Source organism: Thalassophryne amazonica, chromosome 5 (genome assembly GCF_902500255.1).
Source record: "Thalassophryne amazonica chromosome 5, fThaAma1.1, whole genome shotgun sequence".
Classification (NCBI taxonomy): Eukaryota; Metazoa; Chordata; class Actinopteri; order Batrachoidiformes; family Batrachoididae; genus Thalassophryne; species Thalassophryne amazonica.
Genome location: NC_047107.1, coordinates 82,858,161 through 82,882,649, shown reverse-complemented (window position 1 = coordinate 82,882,649; position 24,489 = coordinate 82,858,161). Strand labels below are relative to the sequence as shown.

Genomic DNA, 24,489 nt, shown 5'->3' with positions numbered 1-24,489 from the left:
ACTACACACTGGGAGCAACTCTGGGATTAAGGAGCTTGCCCAAGTTTCTGTGAAGGCTCTCAGTTGCCCAGGTGGTTTCCATAATAAAGAAGCTTGAATCTTCGACTGGACTGGGTTGCTTGACGCGAGGATGTTTCGCTTCTAATCGCAGAAGCTTCCTCAGCTAAAATTCTTGCTCTGGTACCTTTACTACAACCTTGCCCAAGGGACCTTAGTGATTTTCTGGTCAGGCTGGGATTTGAACCAAGGATCCTCTAGTCTCAGGCCCAACACTTAACCACTAGACCATCACCTCCCCTAAAGGTGATGGTCAAAGTCCTGTTAGAAGTGGCTTTTAATAAGCTAAAGTAGATGTAATCAAATGTCAGGAGTAAGTATTTAGTTCATGCACTTGAATCAAAGTTTTTTGTGGTGTTGTCAGGCTTTTCTTTTTTTTCAGAATTATTTTTCAGATAATTTTCACAGAACATTGGTTATCTCTGCTATGCACAATTTGTGATTGCTTTTTGGCACTTGTTTTCTGACTAATAACTGGAAGATAAACAAACAGGCATAAAATTGGAACCTCCATCCAATTTTGGTGGTCTAGGTAAATCCATTACAGAAAAATGAGAGTGACTGAAGTACTTTTGATTTAGATATAATGCAAAATGCACAACAAATGGGCTTTTCAATATTAAATTCAAATGTCCACAAAAAAGAGAAGGTTGGTCATCCGTGAAGAGCTCAGAGTAGAGTTGCTGCTCCTTGTTGAAAGGAGCCAGCTGAGGTGGTTCTGGCATTTGGTCAGGATGCCCCCTGGGCACCTCCCTACGGAGGTGTTCCAGCTATATCCATTTGGATGGAGACCCCGGGGAAGACCCAGGACTAGTTGGAGAGATTATGTCTCCACAATGGCCTGGGAACACCTCAGTATCCCCCAGTTAATGTGTCCCAGGAAAGGGAAGTTTGGGGGGGCCCTGCAGAAGCTGTTGCCCAATCCCAGATAAGTAGCTGAAGATCTGTCCACAAAATCCACAATCTGGATCAGACTCAGCTCAAACTTTGTCAGGCGGTACTGAGTGCCAGTCCGCACCTCACTTTCAAATATGAGTGTGATTGGGCCATGTTTGATTAAGATATAATGTAAGACAGAGGTGGGACAAAGTCACCATCAAGTCACTTTCAAGTCATGAATCAGCAAGTCCCAAGTCAAGTCTCAAGTCATAATGATCACCAATTGTTTGCAAGCTGACTTGAGACTTGACTTGGGACTTGCTAATTCATGACTTCAGAATGACTTGACAGTGACTTCGTCTCATCTCTTATGTAAGATATACATTAAATGGGGTTTTCAAAGTTAAATTTAAATGGCCACAAAATCTGTAATCTGGATCAGATCCAGATCAAACTTTGTCAGTCGATAAATGATACCATCCTACATAACGCTTTCGAATATGAAAGAAAAATTATGAATTTTTGAAAATTCATTCAATTTTAAACCATAGGGATTTTCCAAGATTTTTCGTGACTTTGACCTTGAAAATTTAATCAATTCTTGCCTATCAGGATATAAACCCTCTATAAAAATTTCATAATATATGGAAAATTGTGGGTTCCAGGCTGTTCACAAACAAACAGGGGTGAAAACATAACCTCCTCCAACTTCAGTGGCACACGTTAACATCCCACTGACCCATGGGAGGATGGATTTTTTATTTTTATTTTACCCCCCACCATTGAGATTTCATGATAGGAAGAATCCTGAAAACATAAGACTTTTTTAAGTCGCTTAGTGGATCCATGAAATTCTGACTGGCACCTAATTTTTTGTGGAGTCAGCTGAACCTAGCAGAAAATGTATCAACTGAGGCCTATAATGAATGCCTTGATAGGTTACTTTGAAGTAAAGATGCCAGCATACTTCAAAGGTCATGAAAAAATAAGAGGTCAAAACGGGATGACAAACAATGCTTTAATTTTTTTGTAATTATAAATATTTCACGTTAAATTCCCAATTTTATCTTTTCATTTTAAAGACTATGTAATCTTATTTTGTCATTGTGCTATTTTTTGTTTTGTTTTTTGCTTTTGTTGAGAAGCACTTTTTAATGTTTTGAAAAGTAATTTATGAGTCATATTTATTATTATTATCACCTGCAACAAACTGCTGTGGGGGAGGCAAAGCAGCGGGTGTGGGAGGAGTTGGGAGCAACCGTGGAGAAGGACTATTGGTCGGGACCAAGGTGCTTTGGGTGGACTGTGACGCACCTCATGAGGGGAAAACGGAGAACCATCCAAGTTGTCTACAGTAAGGTAGGGACACTTTGAGCAACTCCCGCATCAGACCAGAGCGCCCTCTATAGTAGGGGCAGAGCTGGAAGCTGATGGAGGATTTTCATCATTTTGCCTGGTGGAAGTCACTGAGGTAGTCCAACAACTCCGCAGTGGTAAGGCCTCAGGGTTGATGAGATCCGTCCAGAAATGCTGAAGGCTCTGGGTGTGGAGGGATTGTCGTGGATGATATGTCTCTTCAACACTGCATTGAGGTCTGGGACAGTGCCTAAGAGGTGGCAAACTGGGGTGGTGGTCCCCATATTTAAAAAGGGACCAGAGAGTGTGTGCTAATGACAGGGGCATCACACTACTCAGCCTCCCTGGTAAAGTCTACTCCAGGGTGCTGGAAAGGAGGGTTCAGCCGATAGTCAAACGTCTGATTGAAGAGGAACAATGTGGGTTAAGTCCTGGCTGTCCGACCAGCTCTTCACTCTCACAAGGATCCTAGAGGGTGCCTGGGAGTATGCCCATCCAGTCTACATGTGTTTTGTGGACTTGGAGAAGGCGTATGATTGGGTTCCCGGGAGATACTGTGGGAGGTGCTGCAGGAGTATGGAGTGAGGGGGTCCCTTCTCAGGGCCATCCAATCTCTGTAAACACAAAGCGAGAGCTGTGTTCAGGTGTTCGGCAGTAAGTCAGACTCGTTTCCGGTGGGGGCTGGCCTCCGCCAGGGCTGCGCTTTGTCACCAATCCTGTTTGTGATATCCATGGACAGGATATCGAGGGGTAGTCAGGGGGAGGAGAGTTTCCAGTTTGGTGGGCACAGGGTCTCATCACTGCTTTTTGCAGATGATGTGGTCCTGTTGGCTTCATTGGCCTGTGACCAACACTCACTGGATCGGTTCGCAGCCGAGTGTGAAGCAGCTGGGATGAGGATCAGCACCTCTAAATCTGAAGCCATGGTTCTCAGCAGGAAACCAATGAACTGCCAACTCCGGGTAGGGAATACGGCCTTGCCACAAGTGAAGGAGTTCAAGTACCTTGGGGTATTCCTCATGAGTGAGGGGACAATGAAGCGTGAGACTGGCCGGAGAATCGGTGCAACAGGGGCAGTATCGCATTCGCTCTACCGTACTGTTATGACGAAAAGGGAGCTGAGCCAAAAGGCAAAACTCTCAATCTACTGGTGAATCTTCGTTCCTACTCTCACTTGTGGTCATGAGGGTTGGGTCATGACCGAAAGAACTAGATCGCGGGTACAATCGGCCAAAATGGGCTTCCTTAGGAGGGTGGCTGGTGTGTCCCTTAGAGATAAGGTGAGAAGCTTGGTCATCCGTGGCGAGCTCAGAGTAGAGCTGCTGCTCCTCTGCATTGAAAAGAGCCAACTCAGTTGGTTCGGGCATCTGGTAAGGATACCCCCTGGGCGCCTCCCTAGGGAGGTGTTCCAGGCAAGCCCATCTGGGAGGAAACCCCGGAGAAGACCCAGGACTAGGTGGAGAGATTATATCTCCACACTGGCCTGGGGACGCCTTGGGATCCCCCAGTCAGAGGTAGTCAATGCGGCATGGGAAAGGGAAGTCTGGGGTGCCCCGCTGGAGCTGCTGCCCCCGTGACCCAATCCCGGATAAGCGGTTGAAGATGAGTGATGAATGCAACAAATTGAGGTATGAGTAGAAATGTGAAGCCCTTCAGGGTTTATCCCTGAAGGTTTTATTATCAATTTTATTATCTTCAAATACACCTTGCACTGCAGAGGAACCCAAAGTGGTACCATCTCAATTCACCCACCAACTTTAGCAACCCTGCATTGCCCTTGGGGACCCTGAAGCGTTACAAGAATGCAGGCACATAGAGCACACACTCTGTATGTCCTATAAAGTCCCAAGTTCTATTTCTCACAATAAATAGAACTTTCAGAGGATTAGGGATGGGTATTGCTAAGATTTTATCGATATTGATACAATTATTGATTCTACCTATTGATCCGATTTCTTATTGATTCCCTTATCGATACCTCTTGTGAATTTTCTGTGTACTCAAAGTAGGCTTTACAGGGTTTCTATGTCAACAACATTTTATTGAGTCTTAAAGTAAATAAATATGAAATTGGTCACTGGATCCTTAAACTCTGGACATGATAAACTCTACATGGTGGATACCTTGATATCTGTACATAAATAGAAATAAATAAAATCTGTAGTTTTTGTCAAAAGCATTTCCTTTCAGACATTATTGGCACGAATGTCTTTCCATACATCTGAGCTGAGCTCTTGCAGCCGGCTGTGCTGCACATCAGGATGCAATTCATAAAGAATGTAGGACGTCTCATTTTGGGAGGAAAAACATTTTAGTCAAATGTAGTTTATTGTCTGTATTACAGCGTTTGGAAAGAGGTGTCATTTTATTTAAAGTACTGACCAGACTCTGTCGCAGCAGAGAGCCGCGCAGCATTTGGAGCTGTGTCAATGGAACAGAGGACAATTCTCGTTTCTTGACTGCAAAAGACAAGAGTCCCAGTTAGTGACTTTAATCCACACAAAAGTGGCTCACGATTGACATATTTTAATGGCTTTGAGAGGGGTTAAGAAGCAGACTTGCTGCTTCTGAAGAGCAGCGAATCAAAGAACCAACGAGCCAGCAGATCAAAGCACTGCTTCATTGGTTCATGCTTCAAAGTGGAGTCGTGCTGCAGAAGCGGTCGATTACAGAGCCGCTACAAGGTCTGTAATCAACGTAGAGAAATTATCATTTTCCCGACAAACATCCTCAAAACCAACGGCTGCTCTAAAGAACTGATAACCAAATCGTTAAGCAAAAAGACTCTTGATATCGGTGGCTCGAATCATTTCTTAACAATACCCGAAAAGAACCGGACCTCGATACCCAACCCTACAGAGGATACTTTCTTTTGAGAAATAGAACTCCAATAAAATGTTAAGATATTTATGGCAGTGCCATCATCTCAAAATGGTCTCCATCAAGTCCCTATAACTCATGGGTTAAAGCAATAAATTTTCATCTGACTGAAATTTTTCCTGGCAAAAATCAATGCCAACAATTCCCTAAAATGTGGCGTAGTGGGGCCACACACTCTTTTTTCCTCAATAAATACAGTATACAAATCTATTCTAAATAGCCTCTAAGGAGAGACAGACAAAGCATAAAAAGAATGCAAAACCTGAACATAAAGGTATGTAAAAGGGTGGTGGTGGTGGGGTTGTAGTCTTGATTCTAGGGGGTTTGGGGGTGCTTCCCCCAGAACATTTTTTAAAGAGTAAGTCAAATTTTGTGTATTCTGGTGAATTGTAATGGGTATGAAGCCCTCTGAAACAAAAGTCACTTCAAACTATGTATAAATAAATAAAAACATAAATAAATAAATAAAAACACAGTATTTATTGGGGGGGGGGGTCTGGGGGTGCTCTTTAAAAGAGCAAGTCAAATTTTGCATGCGCACTGAGAAACGTGAAACTGGCTAATTCACATTTAAACGGTAAAATGCTCTCACTCGTAAAACAAATGTACGTGCTGCAAATTAAACTTCATCAAATCCATTTAAAGATATCAACCGTGACTGACCTTTTTTGTCGATTAAAGTCACTAACCAAGACTTTGGTGTAATCAATAAACGAGGCTCGTCTGCTGTGTCCCACCGGAGTTTTTATTGGTTCCTCATTAACGTAGCTTTTCCAAGGGGCAGCCAACCCTCAGACCCGGAATGGATCGTTAATATCTGCCACTTCACCACTTCATCAACTGAAGTTAAAGATAATGTCCTCCCTTATGTGAAACGTGACTCGTTCCTTCAAATGCGCGCGGTGTTACTGGTGTCACATGGGCTCACCGACAAGCTGAAGTTATGGCCTCTCATGTAAACAAGGAAAGAAAAAAATATATATCCTTCATGTGTGGTTTTTGTGGAACTTCACTGATTAAGCGCTTTTCTTCGAAGTGACTCGTTCTCTGCTGCTGCCACTGTCTGTTAGCAGCTGGGCGTCGGTCCTCCGGGTCGCAGGTCGGACAGATAAATACCCCCCCCAGATGGACAGGGAGGAGAAGGGCCGTGGCTCATGGCAAGCAGTAAACAGAGCGGAGTGGAGTGAAAATTCACACAGTCCCTTCCTCCGCAGTCCACACTGACATTGCTGCTGCTTTGATTAAGGGCCTGTCACAGTGGCATATTCGAAGAGCTGCTCATTGCAGCGTTGTGTTTCATTTAAATACGCCCGAAATACGTGCGTACTCGGCCTTTAACAGCGTTCGTTCATACTTGCAGCTGCGTGTGTTCGCGTTTTAATGTGTGCACACAGTCGCGTGTGCCATACTGCACCAGTTTCAGTGCTATTTTCTGCCTCTGTGGAAGTGCGCTCTGTTCTCTACTGCATGGTGTGGTGCGGCTCAAAAACAGAGTCATTTAACATTATTATTATTTTTTTATGCAGCGAGTGCACATTTATTTTAGAGTCACAGCCCTGTTTAGACTCAGAGAGAGAGAGAGAGAGAGAGAGAGAGAGATTTTATGAAACGATGCGACACAGTGAAACAGTCCTCATATAATGAGTCCTGTATGATAAAGTGAAGCAACGATCTTGCAGTATTTATAGCTCCAGAAGCTGTACGCCAAAGAAAATTAAACAGGTTTAATTTCTTCCGTCCTACACGTGTAGCCCTCAACATACTGCCGTGCATTGAGAAAAAACTCCACGTGAAGTGGGCGGAGAGCTGCTCATTACAGCGTAGACGATACGCTGTAATAAGCAGCTCTACGAATACGCCACTGTGACAGGCCCTTTAGCGCAAAATGTGATGTTGCTTTGACAGTGAGAGTATCATATTTTGGCCCCAAAACATGCATGACACAACGTGTGTGCCCGTATGTGTGGTTAAATTTTCCAAATGACGGAAATCCGTTGTGGTGACGGAGAACTTTAACCCATGCTCTAACTCTCACCTGATGATGAATCCTCAGTCTCTACAGTACTCATTGCTAAAAATATGAATGACAACATCATCTTGTAACAACTTTAAAGATCAACAGTCTTCAGTGAAATGCTGTTTAATTACAAAATAAATCTAAGTTACTGCATGTAATGCAACCAGTGTATGAGAACTAATTTATTTACTGTTCACGTGTAAACTGGCTCTTTGATTGTGTGAAAAATAAATATTTTATTAAAAACAAACATCTCTATACCCAGCATGACCATAAGATCTCCCAGCAGAAGTGAGGCTCCCTGTCCGGCCCACAGCCTCCTCATTTGGGTGACCCGTGCCCGACGCTTGCTCAGCTTGGCGCTCTCATCTTCACTACCCGCAGGTCTGACAAGAAATAAAAAAAAGTGTTACATCTTCAGAACCATAAAAAAGAGAAATTTGCAGTCAGTTAGAAATGTGTTGCATGTCTTTAGACTATTCATTCCTCCGATTACTGAGATATTTTTCACTTTGTTTTTTAACCTGTCAAGGTCTTCAAACAGCTCTCGGACTGTCATGGCTGCCACCACAGCAATAACATAAGGAAGACAATCCTGTTGCTTCCCGAGAGCCAGCATCTTAGCGTAGCGCGGCGCCACAGGGAATGAAGCCATTGCTCTGCCCAGAGGGGTGATGACACAGCTCAACCGGGCTTGCGCCATCTGCTTCACTCTTTTTTATAAGAAACAAGAAGACGACAAGGGGAGAGATCAGTAATACACTTAGGTGCATAAATATTTGGAGATTTAACAAATTTAATATTTTTTGCTGCCAACCACAACATATTATTTTATAGTGCAGACTTTCAGGAGACAGTAACTCTCATAATACAATCATAATATAAACAACAGCAAGAATGAATTGTTCTAATAAACAATAGTAACTTACTTTTTAAACTAGACTTAAGACGTTTCTGTTCTCAGCTCACCACAATCTGTGATGTATGATAACTTTTTATAAAGTCTTTGCCATTTTAAAATTAATTTTCTGTTTTCTTGTTTCCATTTTTATTGACTGTTTATTCACTGTGTTGGCGTTTTATTGGTCTTTTTTAATTGCATTTTAATTTGTAAAGCACCCTGTATGTTCGAGCTGAAAGTCTATATAAATAAATGTTATCCAAGAAAGTCAAAGATCAATATGAGCAAAGGAAAGAAGACCGTGACGTACGTTCCTGTGCGAGGTGGCTCTTTCAGAGCTCCCAGTGAGATCAGTAACTGCTCTGCTGCAGCAAGAGCCTCTGCAGAGGGCGATGTGGGAAACGGGAAATTAACCACCTGGAGACATAAAGCACAAAAAATCTGTTTCCTTTTTCCCCAGTCATGCAGCATGAAATCTGCTCCCTGTTGGTGAACCTGGTTGATTACTCACCTTATCTATGTTGAGATCCTTCATCTGTAAAACCAGGTCTTCCACAGGTCTGCGAGTGATCTCTAGATCAGAAAACTGACTGAAGTCTGAAAATACTGCAGATGAGTACAACCTGCAGAAACATCACACAGGAGATGAGATCACTCTCACAGAAAAAACCTACCCTTCCTGAAGAGAACTTATTTTTTTAAACCTCCACCAAGCAACATAGGAGGGTAGAGGTTATGTGATTGCCCATGTCTAAAGCCCAGGTTACACAGACGGTTTTGTCGGCGGGTAGTACGTAGACCGAAGTTCGCGGTACTTCCGGCTGTTTTCGCGGTGGAAAGGGGCGGAGCATTTCGCTGGCATTTTGAGCGCCATACTAGCCGCAAATACGCGGATAAAACGCCGCTAAATCCGCCGAATAAAGCGGCGTTTTGACGCCGTAGCATCCGGCACACGTCAGGCAACGGGGGTTAATACCCAGTTCCTTTACAATCGCAGGTTAAGACGCGCGTGAGAACGGCGGTGTTCTGCTGCCGCCGATAATGCCCTGTGTACCGCTGGATTTATTCAGGCAAATCCTGCGTTAATCCCGGACCTTTTGCATATAGGCACCGCCCCGAGAGTATAATAGGCTGAAGCAGCTGTCACTGCAGGGGGAGGGAGCTCATCTCTCAGCCTTTTATTCTCCTTTCCTTTTCCCCTCCTGAACGTGTTGCTTGTCTCCACTACAGGGCTCTCCTCTGCTTCTGAACCAGACCTCTTGGTAAGTCCTTGCCGCTGCCAATTTTCTTTTAGGAGGCATACTGGAGCTTCTCTGCAAAAATATCTGGAGCTGGCTGTGAGTGAGAGGCCTGCATGCAGCACGCTAGCATTTTATATTGACCGCCGCCTATCGGCCGCTAACTGGGAGGTGGCGTTTAGAACGTCGTACTGTCCGCTAGCGCTGCCGTTTTGTTTGCCTCTGTCGCCGGTTAAAACGCCTTTGAGGACGCCGATGTGGGCTCTATCGCCGTTTTACACGCCGTTGGTTAGGGATACAATGCCGGCCACGAATTACGGTGGTGTAAACTGCGGCACTACAGGAAGGGGCAGGATGAAACAGCGATTAAAAAGTATCAAACGCTGTTGTTCGTGTTGTCTCCGTCGTCACGCGAATTCTCCGGGAGCGCTCCCGGAATTATTCGACATGTTGAATAATTTTTTCGATGATTCCCGGTAAAGCCGGAACTAAGCCATGCCCCCTAGTGCCGGCGTTGACAACGGCGTTTGATCCTTAAGATGGCCAAAAACTCTTCCGGGACGCTTCCGGGAGCTCTTACCGTCTATGTGTAAACGGGGCTTAAGAGCAAGATATGACAAAAAGTAGAGGAAGCATAATGCAGCTGCGCGTTCACACCATGAAGATGTGAATGCAGCCTGTTAAAAACAGTCTCCTGCTCCGCTTGGGACAGCTTACTGCAGGCTCAGCACACATCTGGATCCAAACACGGAAAGAATCTCTCAAAAACTTTAGAAGTTGAGGACGAAGCGTCTATTGTCTCTTCCCTATACAATCTTGAGAAGATCACTGAAAAAGAGCACCACTCTCAAAGTGCAGGTACAGCTGAGCTGGCTAAAAACCCACAGTTCTGGAAAGTAACAAGTATTCTTGACTTTTTCCAAGCGTGTTCTTGGCAGGACCACCTGGATCACACGGGTTTATCCAGAAAGGATTATAAATAAAATTATTACTGTTACCATCTTACCAGACAATGGAAACATCTACATCGTTTTGAAAAAGAATTTGAAGTTATGAATTTACATAATCTTAGTTGTTTATTTATTTTGCTTTTCATGATTTTGACAAAGGCTATTGTTTAATTCACTGACAATGTTCATGTTGCAATATAACAATTAAAATAAAAATAATGTATTTTAAAATATGTAAAACATAGACATGTTTTTATTCAGGACTAAAGACAAAACTTCCTTTATTTCATTGCTCATCAAGTTCTTTTTAAAAATGGAAATCTTAAACACCATAATCTAATCTGAACTGGCCGTTTTATGATCTGTGACTTAAAAACCGTAATTTGATATGAACTGTGGGTTTCATAGAGAGATTTCCCTAAATTTCAATTGAGGCAGATGTGCATCTGCCAAAAAACAGCTTTAAGTCAATTTAAGTTTTAAAAAGGGCAATTTTTTTAATCCTCCAAGAAACCTAAATTGTAGAATTCTTAAAAAATTCCAGAATCATGAGTGCACAAACAACAACAACAAACATGCCCATGACAATACCCGGCCCTCAGAGGGATAAAGACCTCCAAACAGTATTAATGTAATGTTTTATTCCATAACCTGAGAATGAGTTCCTGACTTTTCGTGGTAAATGGACTGCATTTATATAACGCTTTCCCATCTGCATCAGACGCTCAAAGCACTTTACAATTATGCGTCACATTCACCCATTCACACTCACACTCCGATGTTCTTGTCTTGACAACAGTAGTCGTTGCCAAATGCCACTGTCTAGTTCAGGGGTGGACAATCATGTGCCATGAAGGGCTGAGACACTGCAGGTTTTCCTTACTACCAATTACCTCAGCAGGTGATTTCATTAACGATCAGGTGTTTATGTTCAGGGGAGAAGCTCATCAGCAACCCACCTCATGAGGTGATCTGTTGTAAAGAAAACCTGCAGTGTCTCAGCCCTCGCTGCCCACCCCTGGTCTAGTTTCTCAAGTTGTCACACAGTCTGTAAGTTCTTACCTGTAGCAGTGTCCTGCTTCTGTCCTTCCCGCTCTTCCTGCCCTCTGATTGGCTGAGGCTTGTGACGTCCATGTAACTTTGAAGGACGACACCCCGGTTACACGATCGTAGAAACGCTTCTTAACCCGTCCACAGTCGACCACATACTTGACACCAGGGATTGTCAGAGACGTCTCTGCCACATTGGTTGCAACCACACATAGACGGGTTCCTGGTGGGGTCGGCCTGAATACCTACATACACAGCATAATAATAAACGCTAGGCTAAAACATCTTTTCAGCTAGCATAATGCAAGAACCTAAGCTACTGGACACGAACATCTGGCAACAGATAAAATATGTCTTAAAACTCACCCATCACAATGTGGAATATATTTTATTTTATATTCAGGTGATCACTTGTTCCTAATTAACCAAAACAAACCAAAAAAAGATGCATTCATTCACTCATCAAGAGATGATCAGATCTCAAGGCTTAATCCTTTATTGGATTTATCAAAGGCCAATCACTGGGCTCAAATGTCAGATTGCTGCAGCAATTATTCTCTTCATGTCCACAGGTATGAAGAACCTGCTGCATATAATCTGATTTTTTCTAATGTAATCATTTAAAGGATACATGTGGATTCACTAATCACAATGATTCAATTCTGACTGCATTCCACTCAGATAGAATCAGTTCATGTAAATGTAGCTACGGCAACCCAAAAGTATTTCTCAGGCATCCAAAACTTTGTTTTGTGATATTAGTCTTACCTTGGCCTGCTGTTCTGGTGCCAACAATGAGTACAGGGGGAGGACATAGAGAGGAATGGACGGGTCTGCCTTTGTCTCTATATAGACAAAAAAAAAAAAACAGAGAATTAATAAGACATCTGACATTCATCCAACTGCATCAGAAGAATGAATGGTGTAACTCGCCTGTGTCAACAGGATCATCTCCCAGCTCCAAGTCTGAGCCTTCATCCTCCTCATCTCCTGTTCCTGCTTCTCTGTCTTCATCTCCTTCATCTACTGGGAGGGCAGAGTAGTTATCCAGGTCGATCTGAGGCAGGGACTGGATACAAAGAAAATAAACATAAATCCATTAAAATACATGGGGCACAATAATATCAGCCTACAGTGGAGAAGCCGTGTCCTAGATCACAGGGCCAAAGGCACAAATAAGCATGCTGACTGAGGTCACGGACAAATGCTCTTGAAATTTCATGTGCAGTAAACTTACAACAGTCTTCTTTTTGGCCTTCTTAAACTTTCTTAATGCCTCTAAGGCGTCTGCCTCACCACCTTCGCCTGGACACAAAAACTTGATAAATATATAAAAAACACATCCATGCCAAATCTGCTGCTGTGTCCCTGAAATGCCGACTGCTCAAAAGTATTTCATAGTATAATTAAATCAGTAAGCAGGTGTGCGTGGTGTCTATGTTTCACTCACATGTAGTTGCGTAACCCTTCCTGAATGGAAATGCTTTTCTCAGTTTTCGACACAGGCTATGAACCTCTGCCTGACCAGTCAAAAACACCAGGATACCACCTAAGAAAAAAAACATATGGGTGGGATAAGCACTCTGCTGTCAAGATAGAATGAATGTAGTCAAAGGGGTTATACAGGTTTAACTCTAGCTATAACTGTTTTGTCTTTTTCCAATGAGAAATGTCCTGAATGCTTTAAATATGTCGATTTAATGCAAGCGTGCTCTGACAGCACAATATCCCCCGCTGACAAATGCTGCTTTGGTATAAGTGGTTGTTAAATTCTGATGACATTTTAGGGTATCTGATAGTTGATTTCAGAATGCAGACACAAACTCATGAAACTGGCAATGTCTAGGTTTGTTCATCAAGGGCCATAACTCAGCCAAAATGTGCCAATCTGGTACAATATTACAACATGTGTAATACCAACCTATAACAAGGAATTGTACTAGGTTTCCCAACATTCCTCCTAAAAATACGAGAGGACGTGATTTCAGAACATTTATGCCCTTTTTGGGACAGACAGACAGAATTTGCAATGACATAATCCCCCTTCGGGCCTTGTTCAATCCACACCCGAAACACTAAATTTTTATAAAGGGAGCTACATACAATAGGTCAGGGTTCTACAACTTTGCATGTGAATAGATCCTGTCATACATGTTCTCTATCTTCACCTGCTTCACTAACGACTAATTATCCATGCAAGTAGGTGTGTGTGCGGCCAATCACAAGCCAGCAGACACCAGACTTAAAGCAGGTGTGAACAGAGCAGTCAAAGAAGCAAAATGTGCAGGACAACACAAGGGTCAGAGATTCCTACAAAGAAAATCAATTTTTTTATGCACACAATGTGTGCATATAAAAAAACAAAAAAAAAAAACACTTTTACAGCTAACACTTAGCCTGCACAATGCTAACAACTTATAGTCAACCAGAACCCAGTCACGACAAAATACTTCAGACTCAGTATTATTTTGTTTAACAAAGTTAAACAAAATACTCAAACTTTCTCAGACCAAGGACCACTTAACCAATAATAATAATAACAATAATAAAAAGAAATGTTGCAGACCACCTAACTCCCCAAATTTACATCAACAATAGGCCTGCTTACCAATCCAACAGTATTTTACAACTTGTATTACCATCTATTAGATTTTGAGAAACACTTTTAAGTTAGAATACGTAAATTTAAAATGTGATATTTTACCAGTATATTCACAGACCACTAGGGGTCACTCGAAGTGGTCGGTAGACCATCCATCCATCGATCCATTTTCTTCCGCTTTATCCGGAGTCGGGTCGCAGGGGCAGCAGCTCAAGCAAAGCCGCCCAGACCTCCCGATCCACACACACCTCCCCCAGCTCCTCCGGGTGAACCCCAAGGCATTCCCAAGCCAGCCGAGAGATATAGTCCCTCCAGCGTGTCCTGGGTCTTCCCAAGGGGCCTCCTCCCAATGGGACGTGCCCAGAACACCTCTCCAGAGAGGCATCCAGGGGGCATCCGGAAAAGATGCCCGAGCCACCTCAAATGACTCCTTTCGACGTGGAGGAGCAGCGGCTCGACTCCGAGCTCCTCCCGAGTGACTAGTCCAAGCTTTGTAAATAAAAAAGTCCTATAAAGGCCCCGAGGTCCCATTGTTGCTGGTGCTTATCCCCAGAATCTGCAGCATGATGTGACTGAGAGTCTAAGACTCCCACTGGACCAAACACTAGTCTATTGCAGGTTCATTCCCCAGTCAAGGCTGGTAACCATTTACAGCTGGTTGGACTGAGAAAACACAGATGAAGTGTTTTATCCAAGGATAAAAGCAGGTAGTGTAATCTGGAAGTGAACCTAGGTCTACATTTTGGTAGCCCAACTCCTTATCCCACTGAGATACCTGTGCTACATACTAACTACTACTAATATCACTGCTTTATATCTTTGTAAAGATCAAGTTTAATGCCATAAGAAACTGAATCTTAAATGCGTAAAGAAAAACAACATTTGCAAGTTGATGAGAAATGTGTCTGTCTGTACCTGGAGGCAGCATGCGGTGGATCTTGCAGGTCTTGTGAAAAGCTTCTCCAGTATAATCCTCAAGTGGTGTGCGTTTGTTGAAATGGATTGTGACTGCGAACTGCCGAGCATCCACTCTGATGACTGGCGGAGGAGATCTAAACAACTTGTTTTCTGTGAAATCTTCCACCCGTAGAGTCGCTGACATAATTAACAACTTCATGGACATACCTTTCTGAAGGGACAGAAGGTAGAGTGTATGCATCAAGGTTAACAAAAGCAATAAAGTCATTAAAACTAAACTGAAGGATGTTCGCATTTTGCAACCACTGTCATATTAAAGCAATGTTATCAATCAAGATCATTAAAATACAACTCTACTCACCTTTGATAACTGCTTTGTTTTGGAAAAATTAGTTTTATAATTTTATTCATGGGTATGACCAAGAAAACTGAAGCTCAAATATCAAGGAAATAACACTAACAACCTACTGTACTTTTATACCGCTAATTTTTATTTACAGAGTTGGCTGAAAAGTTCTGCCTCCTATACAATTATTTCAATAACATGCAAAATACAACCCAAATTTGAATTAAGTTGGGACATTGTGTAAAATGTAAATAAAAACAGAATATGATTTGCAAATCCTCTTCAACCTATATTCAATTGAATACACCACAAAAACAAGATATTTAATGTTCAAACTGATAAACTTTATTGTTTTTGTGCAAATATTTGCTAATTTTGAAATGGAAGCCTGCAACACGTTTCAAAAAAGGTGAGATGGGGCAACAAAAGAGTGGGAAAGTTGATAAATGCTCAAAGAACACCTAATTGGAAACAGGTGAGTGTCATGACTGGGTATAAAAGGAGTATCCCCAAAAGGCTCAGCTGTTCACAAGCAAAGATGGGGCGAGGATCACCACTTTGTGAACAACTGCATGAAAAAATAGTCCAACAGTTTAAGAACAATGTTTCTCAACGTTCAATTGCAAGGAATTTAGGGATTCCATCATCTACAGACCATAATATAATCAGAAGCCTGAGAGAATCTGGCATAAGTGGCAAGGCCGAAAACCAACAATGAATGCCCGTGACCTTTGATCCCTCAGGTGGCACTGCATTAAAAACTGACATCACTGTGTAAAGGATCTTACCGCGTGGTTTCAGGAACACTTCAGAAAACCATTGTCAGTTAAAACAGTTCATCGCTATATCTACAAGTGCAAGTTAAAACTCTATCATGCAAAGCAAAAGCCATACATCAACAACATCCAGAAACGCCACCACCTTCTCTGGGCCTGAGCTCATTTGAAATGGACAGACGCAAAGTGGAAAAGTGTGCTGTGGTCTGATGAGTCCACGTTTCAAATTGTTTTTGGAAATCATGGACGTTTCCAAAAAAAAAAAAACACATCAATAATAATAACAAAAAACATATTTGAATGCACACATGCCCAAATGTGCCAGTGCTGGTTTTGGTTCAGAACAATTACATCAATAAACTATTTACCCACACAGCCATCCATCACACACCATGCCAGCCCACCTGTTCCCACCCAAACCCAAAGCATTTGCACATCACATATAATTTGACCATTGATGGAATGAAATTATTTCCTATGAACAAAAACAAATTCATCATGTGATGGTGCCTTTATAGCAGTATGTGTGCAGTCAATAACTCCGATTACATTAGAGAAACCGACTCTCGCTGCAAATTGCGCTTTAATGTTGGAATGTGATGTACCTGGGTGACATATGGATGATTGCGTTCGACACAGCTGGCATGGCTCTGCTCAAGGTTGACAGGCAAACTCCTGACTGATCGGCTAGCTCTCGCTGGCTGCAGGTCTGCGTGCAACCCCAGTAACACTGGCCTTGGTAATCTAAATCAGCTTCTGAGCCCGTTATCGTCATTTGCAAGTAAATCCTTGCGTTCCCTGAATACACGCTCACGTTGGATTGCACCATTTGCAACGTCTTCTAACAACGCTAACATAGCCATGGTTAATGCCATTTTCGCACCACTTTATGCATGCTTTTATGTCCACCCATATAAGTGCAAACACGTAAGTGTGTTAATTGTTCATCAGTGTGTCTCTGCTGTGCACATCACTCTGATGACTTCATGTTTACACACTATTAATGGTTCCCCATATCACCTCTAGTTAGATAGTCGATAGTCGAGATACTGTAGATAGTCGATACATTAAAACAGTGGCAGTTCTACACTGAATTACTCGCCGGGAATATGCCCTCTGAGCGCCCCCCCCACCCCCCACAAAAAAACCCACAAAACTTTGCACAAACAGCCATTTTTTATGATTTTATTATTATTTTTTAATATTTTAGAAGTACTCTGAAATTGCAATTGAAATTGACATCAAAAGACCACAGGCTACAAAAAAACTCAAAAAATCCATGAATTGCAAATTTGAATAAATATGCCCTTACATATAAAATGTCTGTCATGAGACGATATATTAATCTGTCTTTCAGGGATGAACAATTAACTTTCATTAAGGTACATATTTGTCTCAACATTTAGCTTGAATTTGTAAATATTAGGCTAAACATGTAAATACTTAGCATTAAAGTGTAGATGACACATTACTGAATGTTTTCATGAATATTTAAGACTAAAATTAAACAACAGTTTGAAATTGATCCTTTCCTGGTGCGCAGTTAGTGAAGAGAGAAATATTTCGATTTTGAACTGCGCGCCACTAAAAATCAGGAACTTCCTGGCGAGTCCTGACACTGGAGAAGAAGGAGGAAGTAGCGTCAGCATCAGAACCTGATTTTTACAGGCTACTGTCATCCCCGAGTCCACCGAGTGAATCGGGTCGGAGATGCAGTGTGTTTTCAGTGTCAGAACAGTTATTCTCATCGGCAGAATCTTTTTCGATTTGGCAGGTGGAAAGACTTACACTGATGAGCGTGCACGCAGTGTGTAGTGCGGATTCTCCACACGGAGGCAGAACTGACTATTTTCACATTATTTTATTGTTTTATGGATCATGGGAATTTCGTCACATGCAGACGTTAGGAGCAGATGAGGAACTACAAGTCTTACAACTTGAAGCGTAAAGCGGCTTGCGATGGAACATGAGGATCCATTCACAGGAGAGACTTGAACCATCACCTACAGACGCAATTAACAGATTACACCTCTAGCGGACTGTGCCGGTCGCGGAACAATACAGCAGAGACTCAAACCATCATGGACTTTTCTTCTGCCAGGACAACAAATTAAATTATTTTCACACATTTTCATCAAAATGAAGATGATCTCACTCAAACGGACAGGTAAGACTATATTATTTTCTCCTTGTGTGAATGGTTTTAATATTTAATAATAACGTGTTAAGATATTCAAGAAGGAAACAATATTTATTTTAAAAATGCCTGATATTTTCAGTCCCTCGTGACGTTTTTCAGATTTAAATGTACCTTTTCCTCAGAAAAAAAATCATAAATAAAAAAAATCCTTACCATCACTTATTTTCAGTCCCTCGTGACATTTTTTTCAGATTTGAATGTACCTATTCCTCCAGAAAAGAAAAAAAAAAAAAAAAAAAAAAAAAATCAAATAAAAAAATCCTTACCATCACTTTTTTCTGATGTCACAAAGAGTAAAGCTATTTTTTTTTTTTAAATCAGTTGATTAGACCAAAGAGCTGGCAAAAAGTATCATGTCCTGCCGAAAACGCCTGCATTATTTATTTATTTTATAATCACCATTCTGTATTCTGAACTCTGCTAATATCATCACTGTTGTCAGACTGAAGATTTTCCTCCAAGTTTCTTCTCCCTCATTGTCATATAAATAAGGTTCAAACCCATAAAGCTGTGAATCCCACAGCTTATTCAGACACACGTTCAGACTGGACTTAAAAAAAAAAAAAAAAAAGCTCCACACTAGAAAAACAATAGTCCGAAAACAGCTCGACCTCCACTGCATTTACAATTGATTTGGACTTGAATCAGCAGGTGCCGTTCCAGTGATGATGTAGCAACAATATGGCAGCAGTTGAGGACTGAAATAGAGCGCAGGCTTCAGACAGCTGTAGTTTATCCTTCACCTGCACACTTATCATAGACTTTTATTGTTCAAGATTTTTTTAAATATCAACATTTCATCATTTTAGTGATTATTTGTGTACATTTTTTGGTGTCACCTATACTTTAACTAATGCAAAAGTTTTAGGTTTGACGGAATTTGATAATGTAGTGTTTGCCCTTATTTCTCCCTAATTTTTGGTTTTCATCTGTGGAACAAAAGAAAATCTAAACTGAAATGTTACCAGCATACCCAGGCCAATGAAATCAAATGTAATTCTTTTTCTCCATCAAATAAACCAGTGAATTATAAAGATAAGCCTCATTTTAAATTTCACTATTATTAATTATTATTATTTTGTCAGTGTACATGACAACAAAAACAGAGTTTCCAGCTGCTGGAAAATTATTGTAAGATTTGCATAACGCACACTCCTGCAGGCGCGCACGCAAGCGCACACACACGCACACACACAAGAAAAGGTCAGATTCAAGTCACTTCAGCTAGAAATATGAACAGGGCTCCTGTCCTCTCCGGTGAGATTCAAACCTTATGTTCCACCCTGTCTGTCTGCTTTTATATGCCTTTTATGTCATAAACTAGCTGCCTGCCTCTTTCGCTGGATGAATCCGCAGAGAAATATGGCACAGAGTTCTCGTTGTGCTGCATCCTAAGTGGACTTTGCTCTGTCAGACAGGAGACACTGGAGCCATAGAGCAGAGCACACGGCCCGGGGAGGTGCGTGCCTGTCTCCGGCCATGCAGGAGACAACTGCCGAACCTCTGTCACTGTTTCTGTTTTGTGCACGTCAGCACACAGGGGCGCTGCGTCAATTTGCCAATTCCTCACGCAGTGATATGATAACCGGTTTGTGACACAGAATTATTTTTTTTAAGTACTTATTGTGCCATCCCCATATGTGTCATGAAAAAATGCGCCCTAGGCAACTGCCCGGTTCACCCGCACCAAAAACCGCATCTGAATTACAGGATTATTCTTGTACCTGTTTCACTTTAATATCTTGCTTGTTACTGAAATAATTTGTTTGAAGCAAAACTTTTCAGCCAACACTCATACAACGTTCAGGCAAGAAATTTTCAAAAATGATCTTAATGACAAAAACATCAAAACACAGCAAGAAATTATAACATTTAAACATCCATAAATTAATATAATATGTATTAATACAAATTACAATCTAACAGAAAATACACACTTCAACAAATATAGCTAAAATGTGGTAAAACCACAAACTGATTATAAGCAACAACAACAAAAACACATCTTAAGATGAACCTTAAAATAATGAAGTGGACTTCCCAATATGAAATGGCAAAATGTTCTGAAACATCCGAGCATGAAGTCCAAAGATTCTTACATCAGCTGACTGTTTCTTAACCTTAGGTACACAAGTATGCAAAGTAAGCCTGCATCCCAAGACTACAGAGCACTAGAAGGCACATAAGGTTTGATACATTCCAAAAGATAGGTGGATAAAGAATTATTTAGAGCCTTATGTCAAAGACCAAATGTCAAAATCTACAGTCAGACTGTGAAGGGTCTTGGGGTGACTTATGCTGTAATTTGGCACTATATAAATAAAATGAATTGAAATTGATATTACACAATGTAAAGTTGCTGAAAAACAGAGTTTTTAGTTAATCTGGAGTTCTATTGCTGGTGCCTTGTTATTTTAATATTTTCACATACAATGCAACAGTCAACTGTGAGTAAAGTCATCTGAGGTTTGAGTACCAACAACGAACACATGACATGACCGAAGTTTAACATACATGGACTAAGGGGATTTGTCCTTTAAAAGCAAATGATGCACACTGATTTTTTTTTTTCTAAAAATACTAAACCCAGCACGGTCGCTTACCTTGTTTCTAAGAGGGACAATACGGGACAGCAGCCCAATAAGAATGTCTGTGTACACACTCCTTTCATGTGCCTCATCGATGATTATTACATTATATGTCGTGAGCAGAAAATCCTACGAGGCGTGTGTGTGAGAGAGAGAGAGAGAGAGAGAGAGAGAGAGAGAGAGAGAGAGAGAGAGGGAGAATTAAATGGACTAGTGAGCACCTTGTACAGCAGCACCCTGACTTGTAAAGCGCTTCAAGCGTCTGATGCAGATGGAAAAGCACTATATCAATGCAGTCCATTTACTGCAAGACAGACAGACAGACATGTACACAGGACAGATAAAGACATGTACACTTTAAATGCATAATGTACAATCTCAATTATTGATTTGAAAAATTATTTATTTTCCAAACTTCAATTACCTCACCACTTGCATCTACAACCTCAATTCCAATGAAGCTGGGACATTGTGTGAAATGTAAATAAAAACAGAATACAATGATTTGCAAATCCTCTTCAACCTATATTCAATTGAATACACCACAAAGACAAGATATTTAATGTTCAAACTGATCAACTTTTTTTCGTGCAAATATTTGCTCATTTTGAAATGGATGCCTGCAACATGTTTCAAAAAAGCTGGGACAGTGGCAACAAAAGACTGGGAAAGTTGATGAATGCTCAAAGAACACCGAATTGGAAACAGGTGAGTGGCATGACTGGGTATAAAAGGAGCATCCCCAAAAGGCTCAGCTGTTCACAAGCAAAGATGGGGTGAGGATCACCGCTTTGTGAACAACTGCGTGAAATGTAGTCCAACAGTTTAAGAACAATGTTTCTCAAGGTTCAATTGCAAGGAATTTACATTGGGGCCAAAAAGTATTTAGTCAGTCCCTGATTGTGCAAGTTCTCCTACATAGAAAGATGAGAGAGGTCTGTAAATTTCAACATAGGTACACTTCAATTATAAGAGACAAAATGAGAAAGAAAAATCCAAAAAAAAAATAAAATAAATAAAATAAAATCACATAGTAGGATTTTTAAAAATTTAATTGTAAATTATTTTGGAAAATAAGTATATGGTCACCCACAAACAAGCAAGATTTCTGGCTCTCACAGACCTGTAACTTCTTCTTTAAGAAGCTAAATGGTAATGGTAAATGGACTGCATTTATATAGCGCTTCTCCATCTGTATCAGACGCTCAAAGCGCTTTACAATAATGCCTCACATTCACCCCGATGTCAGGGTGCTGCCATACAAGGCGCTCACTACACACCGGGAGCAATAGGGGATTAAAGGCCTTGCCCAAGGGCCCTTAGTGATTTTCCAGTCAGGCGGGGATTTGAACCCATGATCTTCTGGACTCAAGCCCAACACCTTAACCACTAGACCATCACCTCCCCCTGTCCTGTCCTCCACCTGTTACCTGTATTAATGGCACCTGTTGGAACTTGTTATCTGTATAAAAGACACCTATCCACAGCCTCAAACAGTCAGACTCCAAACTCAACCATGGCCAAGACTAAAGAGCTGTCGAAGGACACCAGGAAGAAAATTGTAAATGTGCACCAGGCTGGAAGAGTTACTCTACAATAGTCAAGCAGGTTGGTGTGAATAAATCAACTGTGGGAGCAATTGTAAGAAAATAGAAGACATACAAGACCACTGATAATCTCCCTCGATCTGGGGCTCCACGCAAGATGTCATCCCGTGGGGTCAAAATGATCATGAGAACGGTGAACAAAAATCCCAGAACTACACAGGGGGACCTGATGAATGACCTGCAGAGAGCTGGGACCAAAGTAACAAAGGCTACACACTACGCACAGAGGGTCTCAAATCCTGCAGTGCCAGGCGTGTCCCCCTGTTTAAGCCTGTACACGTCTACGCCCGACGGAAGTTTGCCAGAAAGCATATGGATGATCCAGAAGAGGATTGGGAGAATATCATGTGGTCAGATGAAACCAAAATAGAACATTTTGGTACAAACTCAACTCATCGTGTTTAGAGGAAGAAGAATGCTGAGTTGCATTCCAAGAACACCATAACTACTGCGAAGCATGGGGGTGGAAACATCATGCTTTGGAGCTGTTTTTCTGCAAAGGGGACAGGATGACTGATCTGTGTTAAGGGAAGAATGAACAGGGCCATGTATCGTGAGATTTTAAGCCAAAATCTCCTTCCATCAGTGAGAGCATTGAAGATGCAACGTGGCTGGGTCTTCCAGCATGACAATGATCCCAAACACACCGCTCGGGCAACAAAGGAGTGGCTCTGTAAAAAGCATTTCAAGGTCCTGGAGTGGCCAAGCCAGTCTCCAGACCTCAACCCCATAGAAAATTTGTTGAGGGAGTTGAAAGTCTATGTTGCCCAGCGACAGCCCCAAAACATCACTATTCTAGAGGAGATCTGCATGGAGGAATGGGCCAAAATACCAGCTACAGTGTGTGCAAACCTGGTGAAGACTTACAGGAAACGTTTGACCTCTGTTATTGCCAACAAAGATTATGTTACAAAGTATTGAGTTGAATTTTTGTTATTGACCAAATACTTAATTTCCACCATAATTTACAAATGAATTCTTTAAAAATCCTACAATGTGATTTCCTGGAGTTTTTTCTCATTTTGTCTATCACAGTTGAAGTGTACCTATGTTGAAAATTACAGACCTCTCTCATCTTTCTAAGTAGGAGCACTTGCACAATAAGGGATTGACTAAGTACTTTTTTGCCCCACTGTAGGGATTCCATCATCTACAGCCCATAATATAATCAGAAGGTTCAGAGAATCTGGAGAATTTTCCACATGTAAGCGGCAAGGCCGAAAACCAACACTGAATGCCTGTGACCTTCGATCCCTCAGGCGGCACTGCATTAAAAATTGACATCACTGTGAAAAGGATCTTACCGCATGGACTCAGGAACACTTCAGCAGACCATTGTCAGTTACCACAGTTCGTCGCTACATCTACAAATGCAAGTTAAAACTCTACCATGGAAAGCGAAAGCCATATATCAACAACATCCAGAAACACAGCCGCCTTCTCTGGGCCTGAGCTCATTTGAAATGGATAGATGCAAAGTGGAAAAGTGTCTGATGAGTCCACATTTCAAACTGTTTTGGGAAATCATGGATGTCGTGTCCTCCGGATAAAAGAGGAAAAAGACCATCCAGATTGTTACCAGCGCAAATTTCAAAAGCCAGCACCTGTGATGGTATGGGCTGTGTAAGTGCTCATGGCATAGGCAACGTACACATCTGTGATGGCACCATCAATGCTGAAAGGTACATCCAGGTTTTGGAGCCACACATGCTGCCATCCAAGCAACGTCTTTTTCAGGAACGTCCCTGCTTATTTCAGCAAGACAATGCCAAACCACATTCTGCACATGTTACAACAACGTGGGTTCGTAGTAAAAGAGTGCAGGTATGAGACTGGCCTGCCTACAGTCCAGACCTGTTGCCCATTGAAAATGTGTGGCGCATTATAAAGCGCAAAATATGACAACGGAGTTGTGCATCAAGCAAGAATGGGAAAGAATTCCACCTACAAAGCTTCAACAATTAGTGTCCTCAATCCCCAAATGCTTATTGAGTGTTGTTAGAAGGGAAGGTGATGTAACACAATGGTAAACATACCACTGTCCCAGCTTTTTTGAAACGTGTTTCAGGCAGCCATTTCAAAATGAGCAAATATTTGCACAAAAAAAAGTTTATCAGTTTGAAC

At 41.7% G+C, this 24,489-nt stretch overlaps 1 protein-coding gene across 3 annotated transcripts in view; it reads right to left on the bottom strand.

Moving 5' to 3' along the window:
* The window catches only part of dhx37 (DEAH (Asp-Glu-Ala-His) box polypeptide 37), a 43,702-nt gene that overhangs the window by 4,216 nt on the left and 14,997 nt on the right, over positions 1-24,489 (bottom strand). For all 3 annotated transcript variants that reach the window (XM_034170704.1, XM_034170706.1, XM_034170705.1), the window contains exons 9-19: positions 20,774-20,887; positions 14,846-15,059; positions 12,779-12,877; positions 12,566-12,633; positions 12,262-12,397; positions 12,097-12,173; positions 11,341-11,573; positions 8,602-8,713; positions 8,401-8,507; positions 7,714-7,902; positions 7,451-7,575 (exon numbers count right to left, since the gene is read on the bottom strand). In XM_034170704.1, the coding sequence (XP_034026595.1) occupies positions 7,451-7,575; positions 7,714-7,902; positions 8,401-8,507; positions 8,602-8,713; positions 11,341-11,573; positions 12,097-12,173; positions 12,262-12,397; positions 12,566-12,633; positions 12,779-12,877; positions 14,846-15,059; positions 20,774-20,887 (1,474 nt within the window). The remainder of the gene's footprint in view (positions 1-7,450; positions 7,576-7,713; positions 7,903-8,400; positions 8,508-8,601; positions 8,714-11,340; positions 11,574-12,096; positions 12,174-12,261; positions 12,398-12,565; positions 12,634-12,778; positions 12,878-14,845; positions 15,060-20,773; positions 20,888-24,489) is intronic.